The sequence below is a fragment of the Genypterus blacodes genome, unplaced genomic scaffold (genome assembly GCF_046128005.1).
Source record: "Genypterus blacodes isolate CSIRO-AG114 ecotype Tasmania unplaced genomic scaffold, CSIRO-AGI_Gbla_v1 ptg000099l_1, whole genome shotgun sequence".
Taxonomy (NCBI): Eukaryota; Metazoa; Chordata; class Actinopteri; order Ophidiiformes; family Ophidiidae; genus Genypterus; species Genypterus blacodes.
This window is the reverse complement of record NW_027466903.1, coordinates 609,532-623,312: the sequence shown is the minus strand read 5'-3', so window position 1 is coordinate 623,312 and position 13,781 is coordinate 609,532. Positions and strand designations below refer to the sequence as shown.

Genomic DNA, 13,781 nt, shown 5'->3' with positions numbered 1-13,781 from the left:
TGAAGCTCCATATCAGACAGACGTAATTAAATTTACTTTAGCACACCCAGTATTTGATGCTGATCAAGTGTGCGTGTGTGTGTCTCTCTCTCTCAGTCTCTCTCTCTGTCTCTGTCTCTCTCTCTCGCGCTTTTCTTTCCCTGAGTGTGTTTATGTGCCTGCTGGTGTGAGTGTGCGTGTGTGTGTGTGTGTGGGAAGGGGAAGAAGGGAACGAGTCTGTGTTTGTGTGCCTGTGTGGGTGTGCGAGAGTGGGCGTTAGAGACCGAGCGGGAGAGAGAGAGCGCGAGAGAGAGAGAGAGAGAGAGAGAGAGAGAGAGAGAGAGGGAGATGCTAAGATAAGTTAATCTCAGTGAACTTCTTCCTCTCATTTGTTTGTCTCCTTCAGTTCTCACTCAGAGAGGCAGATAGGAGCGCGCTAGGTGCTCCATCACAAGCGGCAGTAGCAGTGACAGGGAGCGATTCTGCCTGCTTAGAAAACAAATAACAATCCAGTCATCTCACATGTCGGCACAACAAAGCCCTGTTTTGAGTGTGGTTTTAGTGAACTCAGAGGGCTTCTTTTGTGTGCGTGATAGCTGTTTGATTCCTGAGGCGTCTCGTGGTGAGGTAGCTACTGTAAGCGTGTCAACATGTGCTGGCTCTCCTCTCCGCTCGCTCTCTGAATCCCTAGCTCGGCCCCCAGAGTGGAAATCTGGAGTTGTGAATTTTGAAAGCATCTCTCACATCTTTTGACAGTCTTCAGGAAATCACACCAAACAAATCAAGCGAGGCGATGCAGGAGATCTGACTTCTAACGGACCCGCAGTGAATCAGGCACTTCTTGCTCCATCCGAGATGGATGAGTCAAAAGAACAAAGGGGTCGCAAAGGTTTAGCGCGCCGTCTTTTTTGGCAAAGGCGCAGAGATGTAAAACTTTTCCCATTCCTTTTGTGTACTTTCGTTCTGGTCTTGGCGATGCATCACACTCAGCTGACAGGAGCTGATCCGCCGGCCCTCTTTCTCTACTCGTGAGAGGATATTCAAGGAAAAACCAAATTTGTTTCTGCTTGTAAAGATCTCCAACCACCTACAGCCACCGGCGCAGAGGGCACGAGGTAACACTTCCATTCTAGGAAGAAGGGCGGCGAGGCACTGCTGGGAGAAGCCAACGAGGGGGCTGGGGTAAAGGTGACACCCATATGGGGTAACTGAGCTGGTGGTCTGGAGGGGGGGGGGGTTGTGTTGGGTGTTGACGGGGCGCAGGGATGCGTGAGTGTTATATGACTTTAAAACATGTGGCCCGGGCTTAGCTTTCCAGAAGGGCTCAGCAGATCAAGGGTGTGGTACAAGGGCACTATGCCACTCATCCCAGCTATGCCCACCTGTTTCAGCACATCACACCTGTTGCCAAGGGCCTGACACATGATCCGACAGCCAATCGTATCCTTTGGAGTGTCTACATAACCATAGAAGGCCCTCTGGCTGCGGCCCTGTTGGCTCTCGTCACCCTATGTATTTTCTCCCTCTCTAATTGCCCATCGCCCCCCCATGTGTGATGAATTTGTTTGTGTTTCACATCTCTGCTCCATAAAGTCATCAACCGATGCTCCAAACATGGCTTTGGGTGTGTTTTCAAGTGACACCATCAGTATGTGACAGAAATAAATAAGGATCATTGTAAAAGGAGCCACTACGTTACTGTTTAGGATTCATATTAAACACTTAGCTGAGTCTCACTAGAGCCAAAACATACGACAGTTATTCCCCAAAAGATTTAAAAAGTTGGGAATTGAATTTCAAAATGAAATACAAACTATTTGTATCGCAAAATGATAGGAAACAAGCCTAACAGGAAGCGTTCATGGAGGCTTATTAAAGTTTATAAGCATTTTTACGGCTCCGACTGGTATTTCTTTTGCAATTAATTCTGCTCACTTTTTAAAGCTGTTGAATTATTATGTTATTAAAATACCAATAAGTTAAGACAGCAGAGGCGACGGCTTCTGACCCCGAAGCCAAAGTGTGTGGCAATCGATTCAACAAACCAAATAAAAAGGCTCAGCTGTTTAATGGACACAATGCAAAGTGAAAAGCAAGATCATGGCTCACACATGACGGGACGGCAGAGACAAAGATGGCTATACAGAGCTACAAACGCCCACAATGCGGATAGACGCTGCGGCTATCGTGTTACGGAGAGAGGGAGAGAAGAAAAGATGACGGAAAGGAAGCCTGCTGGGCTCCGTGTCTTTCTCTGCGGCCCCTTTGGAGGTTTGCTCCTAATTAAACTCCTTCTTCATGACGCTCCCTCCTGACTCGACTTGTCACAGGGCCTGTGCGGATCGGGCACAGCGCAGACGCCGCGTCCTACATACTTAGACGCTTGTGTCATCTGTACCCTTTGCAGCCGCGGCTTCGCTCGGCCTAGACTAGGCTCGGCTACGACGGGCTGCAGGTGTGGGTGGGTGATGGAGCGGTACGGACCAGCGGGTCAGGTAAAGGTGACCTGCTCTTCGTTTAAATAATAACAGGCGCGGGAATTGATTTATTTAGCCATTTCTAAGTGTTGGTACACGACGTACTCATTTTGTTCTGGCTATTAAATTTGCACATTTCATAGTTTGTGTTGGGGTGAAAGCCTCACGGTGTTCTTGTGAAGATTTGCTCAGACTATTTGGGTGTGAGTTCTGGGCGGCCCCAGGGGGTCTGCTGAGGACAGCTGATGCCTGCCTAGAGCCCCCCGCCATACCAGGATCCGTCTGCTCTGCATTCTGCCATCCTGCCTCACCCTCTCCATCCCCGTCTCGACCCGTCTTTCTGTCTCGGTCTGCCGCTCGGTCTGTCTCCCGTCTCCCTGCCTCTGTCCTGTTGCCCTCGGTTTTTCCGCGTCTTCGACAGAAGCCGGGGTCAGAACATTGTTGGCCAGATGGGCTCATCTTTATTTCTGACTCGGGCTAGTTGTGGTTTGAGAGAGCTTCGCTGCTGACCGGTCTCCTCTGCAGTTATCTTGGCAGCGGTCTCTGAAGCCTACGACACATTCAATATTGTGTTTATGGCTACTGGCGACAGCTTGGCCAGTGAGCGTTTCTCAGTGTCTCCAAGCAATGGCTGACAGCTTTAGTGCAAAAATCCTCCACAAAAACAACAACTTTAGAATAAAGGGCTTTTATACTGTGGCCAATGTGGTGTGCTCTTCAGAATACACACACTATTGAAAGCAAAACGGAGCCTTATGAAAGAAGATAGTATTTCGTTAGGGAACAAATATTTTCCCCCTGTAAATGCAGCAGTTTATAGTTTTAAAGTAGATTTCACACTTGTTGGTGAAAAACACCAGCTGCTGTCAGACTCACACAGTATAAATGCATTAATAACAGCGCCACTTATGGCAAATCATGTTTATTGGGCTGTAAAATATTACAATAAACAATAAAACTGGGATAGACAGACTTTCCCAGGCCTTTCTCTGTCTGTGGTTTATCAAGATGTACAAATCTAGAGAGAAGACAGTGTCACATTGAAAACGATCACAGCATAAACTTGTGCTCCTGGAAGCCTATGATGCTATGGCAGCAGTGCAGCCTACACAATGTGTAAGATTGTGTGTGTGTGGGGGTTGGGTGTGACCACAGGAAGGCACCGATAATAAGTGCTAAAGATGAGTTTTGGGTTTTTTTGTATGTGAAAGTGAGTCACAACGGAGTTTAAAAGTGACCCCAGATGATCCGCAAAGAAAAACACACGTGTCAAAACTGTGAGAGCTGCAATAATTAAATGATGAGGGTTTTTGGAATATTCATTTTGTGGGGAGGGAGAGACTGGAGGAAACTTCTTGCAAACCATAAGACACCGGGGAGCTCCCTGGGTTTTACCAAGTGACAGCCTCAATTTCATCACGGCAGATTGGTGAGGAGCAATGTGGCTCCGTGTCAATGGGGGTGAGGCGGCGAGGAGAAACATTGTCCCTTCTCATCACAAATAACAAGATGGAAGCGGTCATGAAGTGGACCCACTGTGGATTAAGTCCCCCCCAGCGCCACTGCACAATAAGCACATTGGGGTTGGCCTCGCTGGCGGCAGGAATGGGGTAATAACGTGTTGGAGATGTGCTCTCCTTCTCCTCATTTCTACTTCTTCATCTGCACTCTCTCTGGCTCCCTATCCCTCGTTCTCTCTCCTGTGTCTCACTCTCTCTCTCTCTGCTTTTCAGAGTGGAGGGAACATCAGAGGGATCAGGCTGGCTTAGCTTATTGGAAGCAGATGGCAGACCAAAGGCAAGAAGGCCACCGTTTCATGAAGCGTGGTTTGAACATGCCAGGACCATGTCGAGGGGCATGCCCATGGATGAGTAGACTGTGTGTGCGCACGTGTGTGTCTATGTACACACACATGCTCTGAGAGTGAGTATTTGGGCGGGGGGGAGGTGGTTGAGTTTTTAGGTTAGCAATCTGAGGAATGGGACCCCAAATCACAGCCTGGCTGGCTGCTTTCTTTTTTTCATCATCTGTGCGTCCCGATGTACAAGTTGAGGCAACATTTGAAAAACTATCGCATCAATGACTTTGGTGATTTGATGGCTTTGAAGCCCCTTACCCACTCCTGGTACCCTGCAATCAAAGCCTGGCGCCTGGCCTCCGTCATCCCGTGGCAAAGTGGTCGCGTGTTCGGTAATAACGTCGCCTAATTGTATAATTACAAGCTGTTTAGGGATTTGTAGATTGACTAAACAACCTCAAAAAAATAGTGAAATAGTGAGAAATTGAGTGTAAGACAAAGACGGAGAGGGGAGTGTGCCCAACAAGGTTTCTCCGTGTATCTTCAAACTGTGGCATTGTGATAGCGCATGTGCTAAAATCACCATTAGAAGTGCCCAATGCAGACGAGAGCCCACTCACAGACTGACAGTTTTAGCCAGCCAGTACACGGCACAATACCAGATGGTGCAGCGCTTCCCATATGGAGGAGACACACTCTGAGCACATGTCAGAATCCAACACTGTTTGCTACAGCAGCAGCTCGGCCCCGCGAACAAAATGGTCATTCAGGCTAGTCACTACACTGTATAATTACCCAGACAGACATGCGTGCCACACAATGCCAGCTCAGTGAGACTGGATAAAGAGGGCACTTGTGTCTGCGCCCTCAACCTACCATCTTTCATCCCGTCTACACTGCGGTTACGTAATGCGTCGCTATTAACGCCGGACAAATTGTAATGTGTTTTAATGCAATTCTGATTGAACGCGAGAATCAATTTGCAAGGCTAAATGTTCTGGGTATTTGGGTAGCTTTTCCATGTATTACATTGTGATTTCACCACGATATACTCAATTCATCCTATTATAAAAGTTCTCATGACTAATAACAACAAATCCTCTGCAAAAGGACTTCTGTCCCCCTCTAGCTGTCCTCCCTTCTCCCCCCCCCCTCACTCCCACCAACCGTCAGTTATCGTCTTTTGTCTCTCTGTCTCTTATCGCGTGGTGCCACAACAGGAAAGGGGGCCTGAGGGAGGCTTCGAGTAACAATGACCAGCCGGTTGACCTCTATGCTGTGACCTTGAGTTTCCACACCCAAAGCGGCAATCATGGCAGGGGAGTCGGGCGGCGGGTGAGGCCGGAGGGGGGAGGGAAGCTCCAGGCGGGGCAGGGAATGCCATGTACAAAAATAGATCTTCATTATTCAGAATTTTCCACAAATAGTTTCAAAGAACAAGGCATCATTTCATCTTAATGGCTTGCGTGAATTGTTCTGGGCTGCGTAGTGGAAAAGCCGTGGCTGTTTAGCAGCGCGGCCTCAGAAGTGGCCTGCCTGTGCACCGCTTCACACCACAGGGACCGCATATTGGCACAGTTCAAACAGTCTATTTTTACAACCTCCTTTTGTTGTTGTGCGACTACCTCAGACTTCCGCTTCAGCATATTGACCTTAAAAAACACTTCTGACGGTGATCCAAAACGCTGCCTACTTTCTTGTCTGAAGTTCTGCTTTTTTCGGGCTGCAGGCATCTAATGTGGAATAAAACGCTGAGCTTGTAGATCATGTACATTATCTGCCATTTTGTTTGGAGTTGCTCTTTAAAAATAAAAAAGTGAAAGAAGCATGTGGTGAAAAAAAGAAGAGAGAACTCTGTAAACTTGCTGTCTTTGTGTTTTACACTAAACTCAACTGTCTGCCTGAGCCTAATTAAGAGCCTAAAGCATAGACTGTGTCTGTGAGAGGAGTGTGATTTAGTTGTGCGAGGGTGACGCATGTCAGGGTTTGTCTTTGACACTGTAAACTGACCTGCCAATGAAAATCCATGACCTTCCAATCCTTGACCTCACTTATGGATACAAGATAACTCATTTTTTTTGACACTGTTTAAACTTATTTTCGTTTTTTGAATGTTTTAAAAACAAGCAGACAGGAAGCCTCTGTTTGATAACAAGATGTGAATAAACCAGAAATTAAATAATACAGTTCTTTATTCAAGAGCTCCAAAGGTTTAAGGGCAATGAGCTCTGAGACAGACCGTCTTCTGCATGTGGTTGCCGAGGGCAACTCTTCATGGTCAGCCCTCAGAGACGGAAAGAAAGAGAGGAGAGATAGAGGCTGAGTGAATAGCCTGACACTTCGCTTACTCACTATTCCATTTCAAAAACAACCCCCACCCACCCTGTTTCAATCACAAGGAGGGAGGGAGAGAGGGAGGGAGGGAGAGAGAGAGAGGGGGGGGGGAAGAGAGAGAGAGAGCGCGAGAGAGAGAGAGAGAGATTCCATGCCTATTCTTATTCCTCTCTTCTACAAGGACTGCCAGCCAGGCACTATTTTTAGCTTCACCACACACTATTTTTAGAGCGCTACCAGTTCTTGAGGCATTTATTAGGGGAAGGAGTACCACAAAAAAAGGGAAAAAAAGGAGTGACGTGGTGGTGAGGGGGGGTCCTTTACTTTGACCATCTAATAAACACGGCTTCTTATGTGGTGAGTTCAGTCCATGTTGCCAATCAAAGGGAAGTGGAAACGCGAGGACGGGAAGGGAAATATATAGAGACTAAAAATGGAGACGTTAAGAGGAAAACGTACAAAAACGTTCCCTTTCTTTCATCCGTTTTGCCTTAATAGCCCTTTTTTCTATGCCAACAGAGCAAAACGTATAATACAGCGATAATATCTGCAGAGCAAATGGAAAGGAGCGAGTGGGACGATGCACATGGGTGTAGCCTGAGAAGAGATGAGTGTAAGGATACACACGCCTCTGCTGGGTGGAATTAATAAAGCTTTGAATACCAGGACGCAATACTTTGTGCTTTTTCTCCTTTCCACCAACATTTGAACCTCATTTTAATGCTGTGAAACCAACGAGCTGACAGACTCGGCCACCGCTGCTGTTCAGACTCAGAGTGTAAAGTATGAATTAAAGGTAGACATTATTAACACTTTGCTTTGCTGCTCTTCCTTACATGTAATTAGTGAACTATCGGACACACATTCCAGCTGGTACACCTGGCAAAGGTGTGCTGCAGGTTCAGAGTCTTTGTTTTAACGAAACTCGACGCCGCTCGCTCGCCACATGTCACAAGGTTAATTGACTTAGTCCGTCAAAGTGGCTTCAAGTCTTAATCCTCACTTGGCGAGGAAAAACAAGCCGCGTTGCTGATCTCTCCGTCACTAGTAAACACTGAGGCACTGTGATCACCGTGACAACCCCACCCGCTTTCTCCCTCCCACCCTCGCCCACGTTATGCCACATGCCCCCCCCCGTCCTAAACGTCCAAAACAACTCCACACAAGATCACTGTGGACAAGTATGGAGGGCAGGAGATATGATTTAACTCCCTTATTTCTCTTGGATGCTGACTTGTAAAAAAGGGGAAAAAAGGCAGTGGACAAATTAGCGAGGCCATACAAGCTGGAGTAATTACACAGTCTTTGAGAGGCATGAGAAGAAGTCATTCAGAGGGCTGATCAACTGAGAAAACTCCTTAAGGCTAATGTTCTCCACGCTGTTTAGAAACCAAATAAGCAGGCAGAATAGCACACATGCTGGAAAATATTTTCACAAGCGCGAGGCAGAACATGAGAACACTGGCACTTCAGAGAGAGGATCACATGTCCCGTCCACTCCAAGGAATATTATATATGGTGGGGGGGGGGGGGGGGGGGGGGAGCAGAGGAAAGAGTTCAAAGAAAGAGGGAAAAGCTAAAGTTTGCCGGTCAATGACACTGAAATTAACAGAATGAATTAGCCTCTCTCCATTATTTAGAAGGTGCGGAAAATGTTGTTTTGCCAAATGAAACTTTGTGCGAGGCTTGCAATAAATTGGTGTAGATGTTGGTTCATTACTCATTTTTGGCGCTCTCCCAGGCATACCCACCTGATTCCTATTCCCTTTATTTTTCTTTACTCTCTCTCTCTCTCTCTCTCTCTCTCTCTCTCTCTCGCTCTCTCTCTCCCCTCCCTCCAGTGCACTGTCACAGGGCTGAAATCACACCTGTGCTCCTCACACGTCTCGGCACACGGCTGAGCCATGCGCAGGGTGAAACATGGTGAGGGAGCTTTGCTGAATCTCATTAGCCAAGCGGGTAGTCATTAACAGAATGACCTTTGGAAATAATTACCAGCCTTCCTCCCTCCATCCCTCTTTCCCTCCCTCCTCCTCCTCTCCTTGCACTCATCCATCCCACCCCCACCTCCTTATGCAGTAGATACTTGTAGGTGAGGACAGAGGGAGAGGAAACGGAGGGGGTGTGTGTGTGTGTGTGTGCTGCCCCTGCCCCTGCTCCTGCTGCTCCTGCTGCTGCTGCTGTTTAAGATTACAGGCTGAGCTGAACTTTCAGATTAGGTTAATCTGCTGGAAATGGGATTGTCCGCTGGCCTTTCCCCGGGCAGCTACAGCAGTGCAGGAAGTCAGGCCTTGTTCCGCTCAGTCAGGTGCCCTTCCATGTGATGTTTGAGCCAATGGCATCAAAGTGTGCAATGCTGGCTGAGGTCACTGCAATGCCATGGACACTGCCCGGCACGAGCCAACTGTCTCTTCCTGCGCTTTGCACACATGCGGCTACACTCACACTCTTGTACACACAAATGATATAGTATCCCTCCCCTTGCCATGCTTCCTCTTCTCAGGTATGTTCCAGCACTGACTGGGCATAAGATCCTTATCATAACTCACTGCACTAACCCTCCAATAATATCACACACCTGTGTTCTTTGTTTCAACACATTCTGTACCAGGGATTTGGCACGGCGCGTGGAGCCTGAGTGTGTTGTTGGAATTTGGGGCTTTTCAAGTACAGCGAGAGACAGCCAGCAGCACTCAAGTTTGAGCTTAATCTGCCATCATCAGCACAGGAAAGAACAGATCCTTTTATGTGTGATTGCAATTAACAACCCCTGTCCTGCCATAATAAATCCCCGATGAAAGCTCAAAGTGATCCGTCCTAGGAGTAAAAAGAAAGGAAAAGGGAGAGATGGATCTATTCTCTTGTCATTTCCCAACACGCCTTCCCATTTCTCCCCTAATGCCATTCACGTGTCCAGGAAACCGGCCTGGCAGACAGTGAGTATAGGAAATCTATCTGTGTGTTTGACTGTTTTATCTGGAGCCAGACTCAGAGAGTACTGTCGACCTGCCAGGACAACACACTGCATGCTCGGACATGCAAAGGGCGCAAGAAATCTTCCTGCTGCCGCATGCTTTCGAGCGACGGCCTGGGTGAGCTTAGATGGCGCTTAAAAACAATTAGCATTAATTAAGTGGAACAGCCGATGCTGTCGTGTAGTACAGTCTCTCGGGAGAGGATACACACAGACTTACTCCCTGTGACATGATGATTGGCTTGGGTTTAAAAGGAGGCATGCAAAACATTTGAAAACATCCTGAATCCGTTGTGAATTTGCCAACGGATCTGTCTGATCATAACGGGTTTCCTGGGGCTGTACATTGTAAATGTAAATGCCATCTTGTTAGCAACACTTCAATGGTGTGTGTGTGTGTGGAGGAGGGTTAGCTTTGGTTTCTTGGGTCTTTTTGCTTTAACAGATATTTGTGGAAGTGTCACACTGAGCTGAGACGGTTTTCAGATGAGTCATTGAGGCCGTCTTCACCACCTCTCTCTCTCTCTCTCACCCTCTCCCTCCATATCTATCTATCTATCTATCTATCTATCTATCTATCTATCTATCTATCTATCTATCTATCTATCTATCTACCTGATCCCATTCCAAACTGACTCAAAGATTCAACATAATGGCACAAATCTAGACGGATATGTTCAATGAAAAACAGACTGAAAGATACTGAGAGAGAAAGAGAGAGGGGGAGAGAGAGAAAGAGAGAGAAAAGCCCTCCAGCCTCTTGTAAACATGCTGCATCTTAGAGAGGCTGTGCAATGCTCTCAGTGCCACTCTCTCAACAACGCTAATTATCAACCAAAGACATGCTAATTACATAGAGCTTTATTGCTAATGTAGCAGGCCTCGATGCCAGCCGCCCACACTGTGAGCTCAGCTCCCCTACCTCTGCCTCTCCTCCCACTACACCTTCAGGCACAGCAGGAACAGAGAGAGAGAGAGAGAGAGAGAGAGAGAGAGAGAGAGAGAGAGAGAGAGAGAGAGAGAGAGAGATGTGTGTGTGTTTCTGAGCAATTATAAAGACAAGGGGTTTCTACAAATTCCAAAGTCGATCTGTCTGACATCAGCAATGAAATGTAATATCTGGTTGCTGCTATGTTAGGGACACCATGCCTAAATCCAGCTCATTCCCTCGTTCTTGACCTCTCCCCCCTGAAATGCCCCCTTCAAAAAAAGAGAAACGACCCACCCACGTTCCTGCACCTGTGACGTAGCCTAGCAGCAGCACACAGGGCTCCACAGGAGAGCCCCCCCCCCCCCCCCCCCCACACACACACACACACACACACACATATACACAAACAAACACCTCCTCCCACCCGCCCACGCTAAACGTGCTTGTGTCAGCCCTGTGGCCAATCCCGTTAGCACGCCGCAGCCAAGGCTGAAGGCCTCTTCAGATCGATTTCCCCCGCTGTTAGTCCCTCAGAGAAGCAAGGGGCTCGAGTCCTCCAGGGATCAGAGTGTAGGCAGATTCCAAGCAGGGGGATCTCGTCACAGGCACTTGCCAAAACATGTGACCGCTCTTCATGGGCTGAGGGGCTCGGGTGCATAAACGACAAAGTGCTTAGGCACTTTATACGAGTGGATGCTAAAACACTTAATGTAAATGTAAATGTATATAGTTAATAAAATACATCTTTCATCCCTCCAGATGTACTTTGATCTCACAGGCTTTTGCTTTTCAAAAAGGGCTCCTGATAGGAATTCAAATCAGTCTCAGGGATACAGTGTTGATGTAAATACTAACTTAACTAGCTGCACAGTTTGCAAAATTATTTCAAGTTTTTTTTAAGTCTCTGCTACTAAATAATGGTGAAATAATGTATATGATGCTTCACTACACCGAGTGAATCGCTTATTTTATTGTCTTTCTAAATGCTGTCCCTTCTAAAGCATATCACCATTACAATTAGCCGTATGGTAAATGCTGTGTGAGCTGATGAGCTACATGAAAATGTACACGACACACTTCACTGAACCAAATGGAAACAGATGTAGAACAAAAGTGAGAGGATAATGACTAACACTCGAGTTTACATTACAGAGTGATTCATTTATGGATCTATCATTGAGTCATTGTCAGTGATTATATGCAAAAGCGATCAGAAATTAAATGAATTGGAACAATATCAGGTCAGATCTGTGTAGAGGCCTTTTTGTATGTATGTGAGAGGGAGAGAAAGGGATAAGGACAGGGATGTCTTTGTGGCTGTGTGCGTGTGTGTGTGTGTGTGTGGCACATCAAGTATGCCTTCAGAGTTAATGTTGCGTAACAGGGTCACGTTGAGAGCTTAAGGATGCTTGAGGGTGTCAGCATGATTACCTGCTTTATCTACCTGCACACTCGCCGGCCTGACAGCGCTGTTTAACATCGCCCTGAGCCACACTGGCCACATGTGTCCAAAGCAGGTTAGATCAACACGCGACTGGAAGAGCCGCGTCTATGACAACGGCAACAACAACAAGCGCAGGGAGCTGGGTGGCTACATGCCACAGAGGACAGCCTGCAGGGCCCCGATCGATGCACGTTTAAAGGTGCAGTGCACAGACGAGACAAGGAGGCGATTTTAATGAGACTGCCTTCTGGAGATGTTGCACCGTTCCACCGGTCTGACCCTTGGAAACTCAAATGTACCAAAGAAATCAAGCAACAGCCGCAACCTACAGTACACGACATACTGTAAGTCAGTCTCGATGTGACTGATTTTGGAAGTAAACTAGCAACCAGCTCTTATTATGCTGGGTGCAAAGAGCAAAAGAGAGAAGTAAAGGTTGCCGAATGAGTCACAAATGTTGTGTGTTTGCATGAGTGTGTGCAGCTGCTGTGTGTGCATTCCCGTAACTTACCTCCACAATATCAGAGTTGGTCCTGCTCTCGTGGGGCTCGTTGTACTCGGTGTATTTCAGCAGGACCTTGTCCATGTCTGTGCTGGCGTACTGGAACAGCTTGTTGGTGCTGTTGAAGATGATCAGGGCGATCTCGCAGTCGCACAGCACGCTCAGCTCGTACGCCTTCTTCATCAGGCCAAACTTTCGCTTTGTGAATGTCACCTGAGAGGAGAGAGAGAGGAGACAGGAAAAAGAGGAGAGGATGATGAGGGTGGAGGAAGAATGTGTAAATCATTTCCATTACTCACAGTAAAGCAGATGGTTTCAACTTAGTGTTCACCACCAGTAATGAAGTCACTATATTTTCTGACACCTAGTTGCACAATACATGATGACAAAAAAGTCACCCCCCTCACACACATGCTCCCTGTAATGAGGAAACTAATGGGAATATGATATAACCCCTTCTGACCAGAAGTTCTCAGAGAAAGCCGTATAGGGAGAAAAAATAAACCACGTTTCTGTGGAAGTGCCCACTGAGCGAAGGCTTACAGTAACAGGCCATCCACTACACCAGGGGAAAAATGAAGAAAAAAAAGAAAGAAAGAAAGAAAGAAAAAAAACAAGCCAGGCTCGCATTTAAGGAACTGAAAATATCTGCCTCAGATAGATAACGGTAAAGCAGATCGGTTATTGCTGGAACATCAAAGACCGCAGAGGTTCACGGTGGAACATATGTGATGTTAAATCCACTCGTGCGAGCGCCGTCTCGTTGCGAAACACACGCGCTCCTATATCTATCCTCATCTAAGAGACATGAGCGGAGGCATCCTCGCTCCTTTGTTGTGCTGACCAGTTAACCATCTCGCTTACTGAAGAGCGACACGTTCGTAAAAATAACAGATGCGTTGGTCAATAGCGACGGTCGAGCAACTTAAACTTGGGGTCGTGGCTGGCGCGGCGGGCGCACGTGTGTTTGGTTACAAGCCGGAGACCAGTAGCCTTAATAACACCGGCTCACAAGAAACCACAATGTGAAAATAGAACAGCCTCTATTCCTCTATTGTTTGGATCAAAACTAGAGCAGTGAAAGTGAGTTAATTCCAGTGAGCTGCACCTGGTTTCTTTTCTGAGCCGCGCATGTGTGTGTGTGTGCGTGTGTATGTGAGTTCTTTAGCTGCATGGGAAAATGAGAAAACACCTCTCTGCCAAGCTCCCCTCTCTCAACTGCGTTTTTCTAAAAAATTCAAATGTATTCTATTTCATTCTGTTACTGTATTACTTACACTTACAGATGCGAGCTGACGGAGAGAGAGAGAGAGAGAGAGAGAGGAAACACTGCCAGAACTCG

General features: G+C 47.2%; 1 protein-coding gene across 4 annotated transcripts in view; it reads right to left on the bottom strand.

Annotated features, from left to right (window-relative positions):
* Positions 1-13,781, bottom strand: part of mef2cb (myocyte enhancer factor 2cb) — a 57,985-nt gene that overhangs the window by 14,830 nt on the left and 29,374 nt on the right. For all 4 annotated transcript variants that reach the window (XM_076159783.1, XM_076159781.1, XM_076159782.1 and 1 more), the window contains exon 3: positions 12,449-12,652. In XM_076159783.1, the coding sequence (XP_076015898.1) occupies positions 12,449-12,652 (204 nt within the window). The remainder of the gene's footprint in view (positions 1-12,448; positions 12,653-13,781) is intronic.